At 36.5% G+C, this 16,180-nt stretch overlaps 1 protein-coding gene across 1 annotated transcript in view; it reads left to right on the top strand.

Annotated features, from left to right (window-relative positions):
* The first annotated feature begins 11,890 nt into the window (after positions 1-11,890).
* LOC143256494 (ETS homologous factor-like) overlaps positions 11,891-16,180 on the top strand; it is a 168,175-nt gene continuing 163,885 nt past the window's right edge. The window contains exon 1 of the mRNA XM_076513788.1: positions 11,891-12,087. Coding sequence (XP_076369903.1) covers positions 11,930-12,087 — 158 coding nt within the window. The 5' untranslated portion in view covers positions 11,891-11,929. The remainder of the gene's footprint in view (positions 12,088-16,180) is intronic.

Genomic DNA, 16,180 nt, shown 5'->3' with positions numbered 1-16,180 from the left:
TAGCAGTGTAAGGCTAATAGGAAGACAGCTTGTCATCACTGCCCATCGCCAACTCTTGGACTACTTTTTTACCAACGAATAGTAGGATTGACTGCACATTGTAATGCCCCACCGTTGAAAGGGCGAACGTGTTTGGTGTAACGGGTGTAAAGAAGAATGGTAGCAGAAGTAGGACTTATTTTCAGCAGAAGTACACCTCTGTTCTTCTCTAACCTTCTGTACACACTTCTTTATGTAAGTTAGAGGGACGTGGTCTAGCGGGTAGAGCTCCCGGACTATGAACCGTTGCCGCAAAACCTTGACCTGCTCTTTGAAGTCGTGGGTGTAGCATAAGTGTGACGTCAGGTGCTCCTTTTGGGTCAGTTTGTTTTCTCGTGAGTAGTGGAACACAAAGCCACATAAGTGTGACGTCAGGTGCTCCTTTTGGGCCAGTTTGTTTTCTCGTGAGTAGTGGAACACAAAGCCACATAAGTATGACGTCAGGTGCTCCTATTGGGTCAGTTTGTTTTCTCGTGAGTAGTGGAACACAAAGCCATATAAGTATGACGTCAGGTGCTCCTTTTGGGTCAGTTTGTTTTCTCGTGAGTAGTTGAACACAAAGCCACACATTTGGCTATCCTATCACGGGTATCGAAACCTGGTTTTCAGCGCTATAAGCTTTAGGACTGACCGTTGGGACGCTAGGAGATTATTCGGAAAGGCAAGAGGAACATATCGGTTGGCGGAAGGTGTACTTCATCAGCTATCTTCCTTCCAGTTATTTGAAAATTAAGGACTGCCATCCGCAGATGACTTTTGTGTAGCTTTGCACAAAAACTACAAGAATAATAAAAAAAATATTACTAATTTTTCTTGGTCAGAAGCTTTCAGCGATATAAACCAAATCTTACGTTTTACCTGTTTGTTGTTATTGCGTCCATTTTGTATTTCCATCCCGATGAATTTTTAACGTGCTTTTGTGGACATCAGTGATAGAAAAGAAAGCTGAGAAACAATATATTTATAAACTAATAATAATATTTAATGAAGTTTGTTTGTTTGTTTTTAGAGAGAAATCACACTGGGTTGTTTATGTATTGAACACCGGATTTAGCAATGTAAGTCTGTTTTATTACCATTTCCCTAGTGGGAGACCTTCAATTGAAAGTTTATATGATGACACAACAAGTGAAGGTGGCTAGTAAAATGTGTAATTACCCACATACTTAAGGTAATGTTCTTAATATATTGAATGTAATGTTTTAAGCACTGAAGCTGTTACACAACTAATTATGTTTCTCTATTTGTGGCGGGGAAACATGAATCAACCACTAAACTCCGGGAAGCAGGAGTAAATGGTGATTACTATTAGAAATCTCTAGTCAGTTTGGGGGCCCGGCATGGCCTAGCGCGTTAAGGCGTGCGCTTCGTAATCTGAGGGTCGTGGGTTCGCGCCCGAGTCGCGCCAAACATGCTCGCCCTCCCAGCCGTGGGGGCGTTATAATGTGACGGTCAATCCCACTATTCGTTGGTAAAAGAGTAGCCCAAGAGTTGGCGGTGGGTGGTGATGACTAGCTGCCTTCCCTCTAGTCTTACACTGCTAAATTAGGGACGGCTAGCACAGATAGCTCTCGAGTAGCTTTGTGCGAAATTCCAAAAAACAAACAAACTAGTCAATTTGGATTGATACGTATGGGTAAATTACACCATATCGTGAGCCCCCCACGTTCAATGGTTACTACAAGGTCAATATTCTAGATTCTGTGCCGCCCTTACTACAGGTTTCTTCATCATAAATCTGATTCAGTCTGAAAACAACGATTGAGAGATCTTGAACGATGTGGTAGTTCCTATAGCTTCTACTCATAATGACATGTATCATCTTACAGGGCCCGGCATGGTCAGGTGGTTAAGGCGCTCGACTCGTAATCCGAGGGTTTGGGGTCGAATCCTGTCACACCAAACATGCTCGAATAGTAGGATTGGCCATCACTTTATAACGCCCCTACGACTGAAAGGGCGAGTTTCAGCCGTGGGGGCGGTACAAAGTGATGGTGAATCCCTCTATTCGTTGGTAAAAGAGTAGCCCAAGAGTTGGCGGGGGGTGGTGATGATGAGCTGCCTTTCCTCTAGTCTTACACTACTAAATTAGGTATGACTGGCGCAGATAGCCATGGTGTAGCTTTGCACGAACTTCAAAAACAAACAAATAATCTTAGAGTCAGACATTTTTTTAGAATCTTCTTTCACGCCGTGCACTTCACATGGACATCAGCTTACACGACTACTTTTTAGCAGAGTAAAGACACACACATCCAATGTGGTTCAACTGAATTTTTGTGGTCCCAGATTTCTCGGCTGTCTTTTTCAGGAGAACAAATAATTTATTTCGATTTGCAGCTTCCATTTTTATGGCTAAAAATTCATAATTTTTAGATTCAAAAGTTTACCCATTTTCTTGTTAATAGTACAAGGAATATGACCACCTCTGTTAAAATGGCTTTTCTGAGTCGGAGGATTCTCTTTCGTAACTATATTCTTGTCTGAAGTTATGAAATTGAAGTTTATATTGTCCTAAACATTCTGATGTACCAGTTTCATGCTTTCATGGAGAACACTTGAAAGTTCCATACTTCGAAATATTGTGTCTTTTGGCTCTACTTTGTGGAACAGTCTGGAAGAAAGGTTTTTCTCTTAATATTTTTCCAGCCTTAAGCCTACCGTCTACGGTATTACACTGTTAAATGATCGAGAATTCGTCATGAATCACATACTGTGATGTTTAACATGTTTTCATTGCGTCAGCCAATAGAAATCCCTTTCCAAATTTCATTTAGTTGCACTGTCTCTGTATATTTTCTTTCTTAACTTCCAAGCTTACGTGTCACATGTTACTTGTGATACTGGAATATTTTCAGAACATTATTTGTTTTGTTTGTTTTGAATTTCGCACAAAGCTACTCAAGAGGTATCTGGGCCAGCCGTCCCTAATTTAGAAGTGTAAGACTAGAGGGAAGGCAGCTAGTCATCACCACCCACCGCCAACTTTTGGCCTATCCTTTTACCAACGAATAGTGGGATTGATCGTCACATTATAACGCTCCCACGGCTGAAAGGGCGAGCATGTTTGGTGCGACGAGGATCCGAGTCCGCGACACTCGGATTACGAGTCGAACGCTTTAACCCACCTGGAGCCACTCCGAGTCCCAACCAGTAAGATCCAAGACTGTTTCAGTTTATATCCCTGTATAAAAATACACGAAAACATAATTTAGTCATTAAGTTCAGGATGATTCCATATTTTATATACATTTTTTTTGGGTATACAGATACTCATATTGCTGTCATTTACTGAAAGTATTGAATATATTAAGTATGTTGTATAACTTACGTTGTCTAACACTTGTACGTTTTGATAACATCTTTAAACGTATTAATGGACAGTAATAAATATACAAACAACCAGTACAAACAATGTTACCAAATAGTTTTGTCATCTTCCTCTCAACTCTTCGGGTTTTAAGAGTTTGGTTTTCTGTTGCTTGTTTCTTTTTAATTTCTCGCATGAAATCTTTCAGTTTGCCTTTGTTGCAATCTACAGAAAGCCTTGAATATTGTATGCTCCCGTGAAAAAGGAAAAAAAAAATGCATATCAAGGTCTGCGTCAGATAAGTACTTGTTAAACGTCGTTGGTCGCTTGTCGACAAAGTGGGTGCGTGTTTAACTACATTACCGTCAAAGGCCACCATATTATTCAATTTTTTTTTTACTGCAGGTGATTTACACGAAATATCTTTCTGAAAAAAAAAAAGAGTTCGCCTTTTTATTGTTGTTGTCTTCGTTCAGGTAGAGAATTCAACAGTTTGGTGTTGATATATATGTAATGTGTTCATAATGTTCTATACGCACGCGCTTACATTTTAACATTTTGTGTTTTGTTTGGTTTTTGAATTTCGCGCAAAGCTATACGAGAGCTATCTGCGCTATCCGTCCCTAATTTAGCAGTGTAAGACTAGAGGGAAGGCAGCTCGTCATCACCGCCCACCGCCAACTCTTACGCTACTCTTTTACCAACGAAAAGTGGGATTGACCATCATATTATAACGTTCTCATGGCTGATAGGGCGAACATGTTTGGTGCGACCGGGATTCGAACCCGCGATCCTTAGATTACGAGTCGAACGCCTTAATTTAACACAAAAGTAATTTCTGATCAACATCATAAACTGTTTGTAGGCTGGAATCCGCTTGGATGATGTTTAAAATAAATTTTTTTTCTAGTGTACATTGTAAACTGTTTGTAGGCTGGACGCCATTGGATGAAGTATTAGACAAAAGCCTGTGAGTATGTGTGTCTACTTAAAACTGTCGGAGCTCGGATCTGATCCCCTAATGTTACCCCTTGGAGTACGTATGTCTTTTCCATTGTGTTGAACGGTTACGTAAACTAGTATACACATACATGGCCAGGTGGGTTAAGGCGTTCGACTCGTAATCTGAGGATCGCGGGTTCGAATTCCCATCACACAAAACATGCTCGCCTTTTAAGCCGTTGGGGCGTTATAAGGTGATGGTCAATCCCACTATTCGTTGGTAAAAGAGTAGTTCAAAAGTTAGCGTTGGGTGGCGATGACTAGGTGCCTTCCCTCTATTCTTACGCTGCTAAATTAGGGATGGCTGGCGCAGATAGCCCTTGTGTAGCTTTACGCGAAATTAAAAAGAACAAACTATTGTTATACAATCATTTACTAACTTTTTTGATAAATTAGCTCTTTACGTTATATTTTTAACTGTAAAAACATTTATACCATATCCCCCAGTCATCAAGTTCACGTGAATTTGATCTCAAAATGTTTTCCGTTTGGAGTTTACCGGATTTATGTTTACTTAAACTTTATCACTGTGGTGTTAACTTGAGTTTTCTGGTCGTTAAAACTCTATGAATATGGGTATTGACTGTGTCTTAGAATCGACACACAGATTCAAACGTGAAAAAATTAATCGGATAACAACTTGTGAATTATGGTAATGTTGTAATGTGTTTTTCTGTAGTCCTTTAAGGTAATAGAGGACAATGGCCTAATTTGAATTTTATAGAAAAATATTAACTCGGATTTTATTTTGAAGTCCAGTATTAGAGACAATCTATGAACTAGAAGGATTTTCATACCACAGGTTTAACACTCTTAAGGTTGTTTATTTTTTGTTATTAAACACAAAGCTACACAAAGGATGCTCAGTCCACCACATGTATCGAAACCCAGTTTCTAACAGTATAAGTTCATAGGCATAATGTTGTGCCACTAGGGGGCAGTATTAAGGACGATTTACGAACAGGATTTGATGGTTCTTTCTTTGACAATTCTCAAATGATAAAACACTCAGACAGAGTATATTCCACCTTTGACTTATGACAAAGATATTACATATATAAATATAATTATTTTTTTATACAGTACTTTAATTACCCTTTAAAAAATTAAATCTTTAAATAAAAAATATTTTAAAATTTATTGTCTGGAAGATTCTCTCAATCATTATCTCATTAGTTAGATGACGCACGACTGTTTAATGATTTTTGTGTGTTTTGAGGGCTTAGCGCGGGTTGAATGCTAGGGTGATTGAATCTCAGTCCGATCTGCGAGTCACTGTTCTAATCCCCAGTCGCCGAAAATGCTCGCTATTTCAGGCGCAGAGGTGTTATAATGTTACAACCAATCCTACTACAGGTAGTTCTCGATTTTCGCAAATTCGTTTTACGCGTTGCTGAATTAACGCGATCGACAGAATAACACCATTTCTCGATTAATGCGCTTGCGAATTCGGATTAACGCAGTTTCGAGCGATTTGTGTATTGTAACGGTACAAATAGAAGCACTTACCATGTGCTTCAAGGTATAGCCGATGCAGACGTTTTATTACGATAACACCCATGATAACGCAACGCACGAATGGTCGCGGGGTGCGTTTGATCGTATAATGAAGCCATTAAAATCAATTTATCATTCTTTTCATTGGAGTTGATGTTTTCTATAGACATATTATGTCGACTACGTGAATATAGGTGGCAGTCCTGTAGTATATTAAAGCTTGGCTAATGACATTTCCATTGGAACTGCACGCATTGTGCATACTGTATGGGAAATAGAGTTTGATTTATCCGACCAATTCCTGGAAAGTATCTGACGTGTAAATCTATTACTACTTGTATTCGTTGATAAAAGAGTAGTCCAAGAGTCAGCGGTGAGTGATATTGATTGTATTTTAGGAGTAGACGTCAATATGGAGAGCACTTTGGATACGACTACATCAGCTCATCCGTGGGGTGGGAGCTAATATCATGGCACAGGTCAGTTTGACCTTGGTCAACCGGTAACACTTAAGAAAGTGTGGATTACCTTATCGTATTTTAAAGCTGATTAATGGAATTGTATAGTATAAAGCTACACCTATTATCAGTACAAGACTAAACAAAATAATACACCATATTCTTTGGGGGTCCAAAAGCTGACTTGGTTGTCACAAAATCTCAACCCGAATTCTAATGCACAGGATAGTTCAGTAAGATTACACTGAAGCTTCGATTAAACGGTTTTCTTGATAAATAATACATTATCGAATTAATTACCATACCTTTTACATCCATGAAGTATACTTGTGACATTTAAATGTTCACATTATTGTATTGTCAAAACAATATACCATATACTTGCATAAGGAGATACGTTATGCTGGTATAATAATAGCTGGACAAACAACGAAGGTATCTGAGGAAGACCAACCAACGTTCTGTCGAAACATGTAGTATATTCTACAATCAATAAAACTTTCACTTATGATTATAAATCACTTATTTCTTATTAACACAATGCTTCCTAACTTTTGCTCTGTGCTCGTCACACAAAAATAAACATATAAATATCCTGGAACGTAAAGACTGACCAGCGTTTTAGGTGCCTTGAACAAACTATTTTACTTTTGGCCCGGCATGGCCAGGTTGGTTAAGGCGTTAGACTCGTAATCTGAGGGTCACGGATTCGAATCCCCGTCGCACCAAACATGCTCACTCTTTCAGCCGTGGGGCATTATAATGTGACGGTCATTCCCACTATTCGTTGGGCCTCCCGCTAGTACAGCGGCATGTCTCCGGATTTACAACGCTAAAATCAGGGGTTCGATTCCCCTCGGTGGGCTGAGCAGATAGCCCTTTGTGGCTTTGCTATACGAAAAACACACACACACGCTATTCGTTAGTAAAAGAGTAGCCCAAGAGTTGGTGGTGGGTGGTGATGACTAGCTGCCTTCCCTCTAGTTTTACACTGCTAAATTAGGGACGGCCAGCGCAGATAGCCCTCGTGTAGCTTTGCGCGAAATTAAAAAAAACACAATAAATTTTACTTTTACATTCCAAGAAAATCGAAAAGCGCCATCTGTATGTCTTTGTAACTCCTGTAATGTTTCACGTTTTAACAGTCTCTATAATACTGATAAAGAAAGGACACGGGAAGACCTTGTGACCTGATGCGTTTAAACAACGATTCTTCATCTGTTTTTCAATCACTACTTTCAGGGAGGTAATAACGAACCTGTTGTTGACCCATTTTATTTTGTTAAAAAACAACCAGTATTTATTTATCGATTTCCTATGCTATATTGTTTAACTGATAAAAATCTTATGAAGGTGTCTTCGTTTTGATAACTGGGATTTAAGAGAAGATACTGTTTGGGATTACATATTTTAAAGTAATAATAACTTAAATAATACAGCACCTGTTTTGGATTTCTTACTTTTCGATGACAAACATTTTAAGGAAACAGATGTTGCTTAATTAACTTTTTTTTTCTATTCTGTTTCATTTGACTTGTTTTCAAATATGTTTGTTAATATACACTCAAGCCCCATCCTTGCCATATATGCTTATTAATGTACACATTAGCTCCCATCTTTGTTATATATGTTTTTTTTAATGTACACACAAGCCCCATCCTTGCCATATATGTTTATTAATGTACACACAAGCCCCATCCTTACCATATATGTTTATTAATGTACACTCAAGCTCCATCCTTGCCATATATGTTTATTAATGTACACACAAGCCCCATCCTTGCCATATATGTTTATTAATGTACACACAAGCCCCATCCTTGTCATATATGTTTATTAATGTACACCTTAGCTCCCATCTTTGTTATATATGTTTTTGTTAATATACACACAAGCCCCATCCTTGCCATATATGTTTATTAATGTACACACAAGCCCCATCCTTGCCATATATGTTTATTAATGTACACACAAGCCCCATCCTTGCCATATATGTTTATTAATGTACACACAAGCCCCATCCTTGTCATATATGTTTATTAATGTACACACAAGCCCCATCCTTGTCATATATGTTTATTAATGTACACACAAGCCCCATCCTTGCCATATATGTTTATTAATGTACACACAAGCCCCATCCTTGCCATATATGTTTATTAATGTACACACAAGCTCCATCCTTGCCATATATGTTTATTAATGTACACACAAGCCCCATCCTTGCCATATATGTTTATTAATGTACACACAAGCCCCATCCTTGTCATATATGTTTATTAATGTACACACAAGCCCCATCCTTGCCATATATGTTTATTAATGTACACACAAGCCCCATCCTTGTCATATATGTTTATTAATGTACACATTAGCTCCCATCTTTGTTATATATGTTTTTTGTTAATGTACACACAAGCCCCATCCTTGCCATATATGTTTATTAATGTACACACAAGCCCCATCTTTGCCATATATGTTTATTAATGTACACACAAGCCCCATACTTGTCATATATGCTTATTAATGTACACATTAGCTCCCATCTTTGTTATATATGTTTATTAATGTACACACAAGCCCCATCCTTGCCATATATGTTTATTAATGTACACACAAGCCCCATCCTTGTCATATATGTTTATTAATGTACACATTAGTTCCCATCTTAGTCATATATGTTTATTAATATACACACAAGCCCCATCCTTGTCATATATGTTTATTAATATACACACAAGCCCCATCTTTGTTATATATGATTTTTTTTAATGTACACACAAGCCCCTATCCTACTGGTCCAGCAGTAATTTTGACGGCTTATGAAGCTGAAATCAAAGTTTCGATAACCTGTGATGGCACAGCACAGATAGCCCATTGGGTATCTTTACACTTAATAAGAAACAAACATACGCCACGATCAAACAAGATACACATAAATAAATGTGTAAAGTGTGTAATAATTGTCTTGGTTAATAAGCTTTAATTCAATATGACTAACTTTAGCCTACTCTAACACAGATTGTACTAAAACCTATACACGTGGATATGTAACTGCTTTTACATAATTGATTGTTAATCTGTTTAATACTGGCTTTTCGCCAGGGCAACTTAAATTTTGTTCCCTTTAGGCTTAACAACAACGAATTGCAGTGAGCTTTATCCAATCACAGATATATATATATATGAAGGTATAAACTGAATCAGAAAATGCGTAGTTAACATGTACATAAACAGATGGTTAAGGCAATGTCCCGTTGTTTGTTTTTGGTTTAATTTGATCAAAGTTTACGAATGGACGTTGTTCCAGATTATGCACCAGTCCCCATTTTCTATTTTGTCTTTGATATTTGGCGAAAACAGCGAATGATGAATTAGCCTATTTTGGTTTCTACTGTAGAACTAGTTATCCACAGCGTGAAACGTGGAACTTGCAGCATAAAAAAAGGTTAAACATGTAGAAACTAACAAATTTATTTAAAATATGGTTCTGGTATAAAACATTTAATGCGCTTATAGTGGTCATTATATAACGTAATCAGTGTAAATTGTAAGTCACTAGCATCTCACTCTCTTCCGTCATTTTATTGATGGAGTGACATTTTCAGTTGGCATGAGAATTAACATGCTGCCTGGCTTAGATGAATCTAGAGGAAGCAAACGTTTCTTTATCAGACCCAAATCTTCTACCCGGTCACGTGGTTACTCGTCTGTGAAGCATTTCGTATCTCAACACGTAGGTAGGTTAACCTTCATTACTATCATTTGAGTAAAAGGAAATCTATTTTACGAACCTGACCATTGGCTCTTAAATTTAAAACGTCTGTTATTTTGCCTATCAAAATTTGGATTAGATATTTTCGTAGACTATATATTATCAGTAAAAAAATAACCTACTTTACCTTTTCTTCCCCAGTGGCTCAGCGGTATGTATGTCTGCGAACTTACAACGCTAAAATCCGGGTTTCGATACCCGTGGTGGGCAGAGCACAGATAGCCCATTGTGTAGCTTTGTGCTTAATTCTAAACAACAACCTTTTCCTCCATTTTCGAAAGACACCATGTGGTAGTTAGGGAGTTAAACGCATAAAATAGAAAGACACCATGCGTTAGTTAGGGAGTTAAACGCATAAAATAGAAAGACACCATGCGGTAGTGAGGGAGTTAAACGCATAAAATAGTTAGTTAGGGAGTTAAACGCATAAAATAGAAAGACACCATGCGGTAGTTAGGGAGTTAAACGCATAAAATAGAAAGACACCATGCGGTAGTTAGGGAGTTAAACGCATAAAATAGAAAGACACCATGCGGTAGTTAGGGAGTTAAACGCATAAAATAGAAAGACACCATGCGGTAGTTAGGGAGTTAAACGCATAAAATAGAAAGACACCATGCGGTAGGTAGTTAGTTAAACACATAAAATATGTTCACACTATTATCGTCAATTTGTTTTCCATTTCATCCAAAGTTGTTATTTTTTTACTTTTTTGCTTTCTTGTTTACACTGCAACAACATTTTAATGAAGTTTTGTAACTTTCGTCAGCGATCAACAAACACTGAACCCTACGTAAGCTATTGTGGTTAGAGTGGTGGACAGTGAATCCGAGGCTGTGGGTGCGTTACAAGAGGGACCAACAAAAAAACTTAATTAGGTCGGAGTATCCGAAGAGTTAGCGGAAGGTGCTGCTGATTAGCCACCTTCCCTCTAATCCATAAGAGACGATTAACGCAGATAAACCTTGTTTAGCTTTGTACGAATGTCCGAATAAAGAAAAAAAAAAACGTTTGTTTGTTTGCTTTAGCACAAAGCAACAGTGGACTATCAGCTCTGTCTATCGCGGGGAGTCGAACGTCGTATTTTAGCGTTGGCAGTCCGATAAATTACCGCTGTCCCACAAAAGCTAGTTACTGAGTGCTCGGTTCGATGCATGTATAGACAGTCGCCAATACTGTTTTATAACACAATAATTTTCTACCGTTATAAAAAAAACGAACAGAGAAACCTTGAAGTTCAGTGTGTTATTATATGTATATATGTTACTACTGACGTCATAAGGCCATGTTCTCACGCCACCTACTGTTATGTAATTAGTGCCCACTTCCCTTATGCCTAGGTTAGAGGAGTAGCCACATGGGCTTGTAATAAAGAATTCGCATCTAGAGCTGGCTTTTTTTTTTTTTTTTTGTAAATTTACTGTATAGCTTCGCTCAAAATCCTGAAACAAATACATACTGTATTTGTACAGAATGTAAGAAACTGGATTGTATTTATAACCGAATACCTTAAATTAGGTTTTGGTTATTTCTGGTTTTGGTTCGTTTTAATGTTCAACGTCATTGGTACTTCAGTATGCGAACCGTAAATGCTTCAACCAATAAAATGAACAATGTTAGAACGACACGTAAACAAGCGAAGGTCTCGGGCTCGGATTGGTTGTTTATTTCGCTCAATGTGAAGATCATTGGTTCACCTTTTTTCTTTTCTTTTTATCGTAAAGCGTTAATTACTGTGAGGAACAAAATTCTTCTGTACGTAAACACGTGTGTCTGACTTCACTTGTTTTTCCTCGTACTATAGAAAGAAATTAAAACGGACTGGACTGACGACAATCACAGTAAATAATGATGATGCAAAATCGATGCAACGAACAGTCCTTCTGGGGCTTAAACCTCGTCCAAGAGCTGATGTTTGGATCAGAGAATGATAGAGAATGTCCTCTTTACGAACGGAATCCGAGCTTTGATGCCAGCTGTTTCAGAGAAGGAGTTTATTCAAACTGGTAGGCAAACAGTTGACGTTTTATCAGATCTAACTATTTTAAAATGACAGTAAATGAATGAATTGAAACACATTTCCTAATCTCACATCTTCGTTCTGTCTTTTCATCAGACTATAAATATACCATTTAAATGATAAATAATTACAGAATGCCTTATATATACGTACCAACACATCCTCTCAATGCCACGTTTACTTTGATAAAATATTTATAACGAGATGAATAGTCATACATTAAGAAAGAAGTTCTGATTAAGACGTTAGAACACATACAGAAGTCGTAATGGTTTTCAAACGAGACCCAAAACTCGATCGAAAGGCACTCGAGTTTTTGGATCTTTGATTGAGAACCAGTTAGATGGAAGTATTAATCGATCCAGTTTCTAATTTGTTAAAAATGTTTGACTACAAAAGGATTTAAACGTTTTGAAGAGACCTCTATAGTGCGTTTCAAATGTTAATTTTTTTTTCTCTGAAATTTAAAACCAAATCAATTTCTTTTGGACGTTTTCGATGCGATATCACGACGGATTTCAAACCGAAATAGTGTCACATTTAAAACCTGTCGTGTATATGTGTGTTTCATACTTTACCTGTTTAAGAATTAAGTGTTATAATTCATACGGAGTAAACGTGTTATAAAAACAATACAAGCCACACTTTTATCTCAGGGCCCCGGCATGGCCAGGTGGTTAAGACGTTCGACTCGTAATCGGAGGGTCGCGGGTTCGAATCTGCGTCGCACCAAACATGCACGCCCTCCCAGCTGTTGGGGCGTTATAATATGACGGTCAATCCCACTATTCGTTGGTAAAAGAGTAGCCCCAGAGTTGGCGGTGGGTGGTGATGACTAGCTGCCTTCCCTCTAGTCTTACACTGCTAAATTAGGGACGGCTAGTGCAGATAGCCCTCGTGTAGCTTTGGGCGAAATTCAAAAAATAAACTTTTATCTCCTACGTTATCTTATTACTGACACGTGATAATTGTCTGTAACGGGGATCATATTGAAGCAAGTTGTGTGTGTGGTGTAATTGGCAATTTTTACAGCAAATACTGTTTCTGAATTATAATATTGCATTATATATGTGTGTGTGTGTGTGTGTAAATACATGCATATTGCATTACTTACGTGAAGATTTGAAAATTTGACAAACATTTCTGTAACGGCATTAAAGAAGGTTGTGCGTAAGACCGGAAAACAGAGCAATTTATCTATACATAAGACGTTTCTGTTTTTATGTATTTATATAAAGTCTGTTTTTTCTCTACAGGTAAAATGTCGTCAGTTTCAATTTTAATTTATCTAAAACAACGCCTGTAGCAATTAAAATACAATAAATGTATCTTTATTGTTTATAAATTTTTACTATGCTGCAGATATTATCCTAACAATGAATTAAACTATTGTTTATCTCTGTCAGAAAAAAAAGTTTTCTGAAGTTAATTGTTAACTTTAAGTTTGAAAGAGACAAAATTCACTCCAGAAAGTTGGCATGCAGCCGACAAACGTTCCTAAAGAGGTTTCGTTGTTTACTGATAGCGATCTAAGTAGGTTTTATAATTTATTGATAACAATCTAAATAGGTTTCACCATTTACTGATAGCGTTCTAAGTAGGTTTCATCAATTATTCATAGCGATTTAAATAGGTTTCATCAATTATAGAGAGCGATTTAAATAGGTTTCATCATTTACTGATAGCTATCTAAATAGGTTTCACTATTTATCGATAGTGATCTAAATAGGTTTCATCATTTATTGATAGTGATTTATGCTTTCGAACTACAGTTTAATAAAAGAAACGGTATACTTGTAACATTTGAAACAAGTAACATATGTAATAACTAACGGCTGTTTTATTGAACAGAGCAACAATAGAAAGTAGCTGAGGCCACATAACCATAAATCTATACGTACTTAACTCGTTATAACCAAGTAAAATTGAAGCAAATAATACGAGAAAGGTGAATTTTTTTTCTATGTTAAACTCATTTCTTTCAGAATTTTTTAAACTCGTGATCTGTATCATTCCTACTAAAAGGATCGAATGTACTGGGCAAGCTGAACATTGTTTCTTTGTTTTGACAAAGTTGGTGGGGGATTGTAACATATGGTATAAAACAAAGTTACACAAATAAACTTCAGATACGCCATAGTTTCAGACAGGCTATAGTTTGAAATAAGCTATACCTTCAACTAGACTACAGTTTCAGATGAGCTATAGTTTCAGATAGGCTATAGTTTCAGATAGACTATAGTTTTCTAGTTCCTGATGATTTATTGTGGTAACCACATTAATGTGGTATGTACGGTAAATACCAGATGTTTAAAACTTTGGGCTTGCTGTTTGGGATATTTCGGTCAGTCACGAAGGATATAATATTACAAAATACTCTATGTAAAGGTTGTATGTAATCACAAACCTTCGAAGTAGCAGTGGTTGTCTTTGTAGCATTTTACATAAAAATAAAAATTACCAGGCAGGTGGCAGCACTACCTCTGTAGGAATGTCTCGAATTGTTCATCAAAATGGTTTAGAAACCTCCTTAATGGATTATCAGAACTTTACAATGCAATACAATGCTTCCTTTTACAACAATATGTATGTAGTGATTGAGTCACAAGTTCTGGCAATGTTTGTAAACATCAAAGTAAAAAGTTTAAATATCTAGTTCTTCTTACTACATGATAACTCAAAAACCAAAAACAATGATACCAACCGATTTCACTGAGGTGACATAGTTTCAGATGAAGTATCCGCTTTTATAAGTGTTATTAATTACTAGTGGTAATTAAAAATCATAATTCTACTGTAAACAGTTATTATTACCCCTGTAGGTTAGCTTTCTTACAGAAATAACGTTTTTCCTATAAAACGCTTACCTACAGGGTTAAACAGGAACTACCAGCTAATAATAAATAAACAATAAATATTACAAATGAAGCCTCATTGTATTTAGGACTTGGTTACAAATACAACTTTCTTATGTCTATTGAAACAGTACATTGAAAACAAATAAGCAAACATATAAAGGAAAACTTTTCAAAAAAGGAAGTAAAGGTTGGGGTGGAGTTTGCTTCATTCGTATATAACAGAACAGACAAGAATTAACACCCAGTAATATAGATAACAATCCACTCGAAGTTAAGGTAAATTTATCCTACTTTTATCTGTTAAATTTCTACGACACTTGTTTACGTTGTTTTTGAAGACTATGTTGTAACCATCCTGGAGTTACTTCTCTTTTAAAATTTTTATTTACTTGTAAATAAATGACATTTATTGAGTACAGAGTTTGGGATTACAGTCAAACATTTATAAACTTGTTTAGATTTATTTTTTAAACATTTTTTATTAGCTTTTACGGTATAAGAAAGATCACAATATTGGTTTGGATTCGTCTGTGTCTAATTGAAAACGAATGTATTTCTTTTCATTGACGCAAAAACTGTTAAAAAAATGCATAGATTTAAGTTTTACCTGTCCATCTTGTTTATGTTTTTACAAGTTGTTATATTAGGAAGTACTTGTGATATTTTTATAGTATTTTCATGTCCACATTATAAAGTAAATCAACTATTTGTTTACAGAAACATTTATTCGAGTTAATAGCAATACAATTCAGCGGTAACTCTTACTTTATTTGTATGTTTTCTATTTTATAGCTATTTTGACGTATTCACAACCTCCCTGGTGATCTAAGGGACCTAAACTACAAAAATATGGTTTCGATCTCTACAGCGGGCAAAACACAGATAACTGTGTAGCTTTGCGCTTAATAATAGACAAAACAATTTTTATTAATGTGAAGTAAAACTTACATGTTATCAGATTTTGGTTTATAACTACTAGTTTTATCAGGATAAAAATAGGCGTTGCAGTAATCGTCCCGAAAGAATATATTTTTTTTAAATTTTACAATACTATGGTTTTTTGTTGTTTGTTTTAGTTTTCATTGATTTAGGAAATTTCATGCAGATGAAGAAATAAATCTGATAACGTCCATTTGCAAATTAATTTCTAAGTGAACATTCGATATTTGTGGTAAAACTCTGGATTTCGGAGCTGGCGATCCGTTTTTCAAACAGGTGCAA

This window comes from Tachypleus tridentatus, chromosome 7 (genome assembly GCF_004210375.1).
Source record: "Tachypleus tridentatus isolate NWPU-2018 chromosome 7, ASM421037v1, whole genome shotgun sequence".
Lineage (NCBI taxonomy): Eukaryota > Metazoa > Arthropoda > Merostomata > Xiphosura > Limulidae > Tachypleus > Tachypleus tridentatus.
This window is presented reverse-complemented; position numbering and strand designations above follow the sequence as displayed.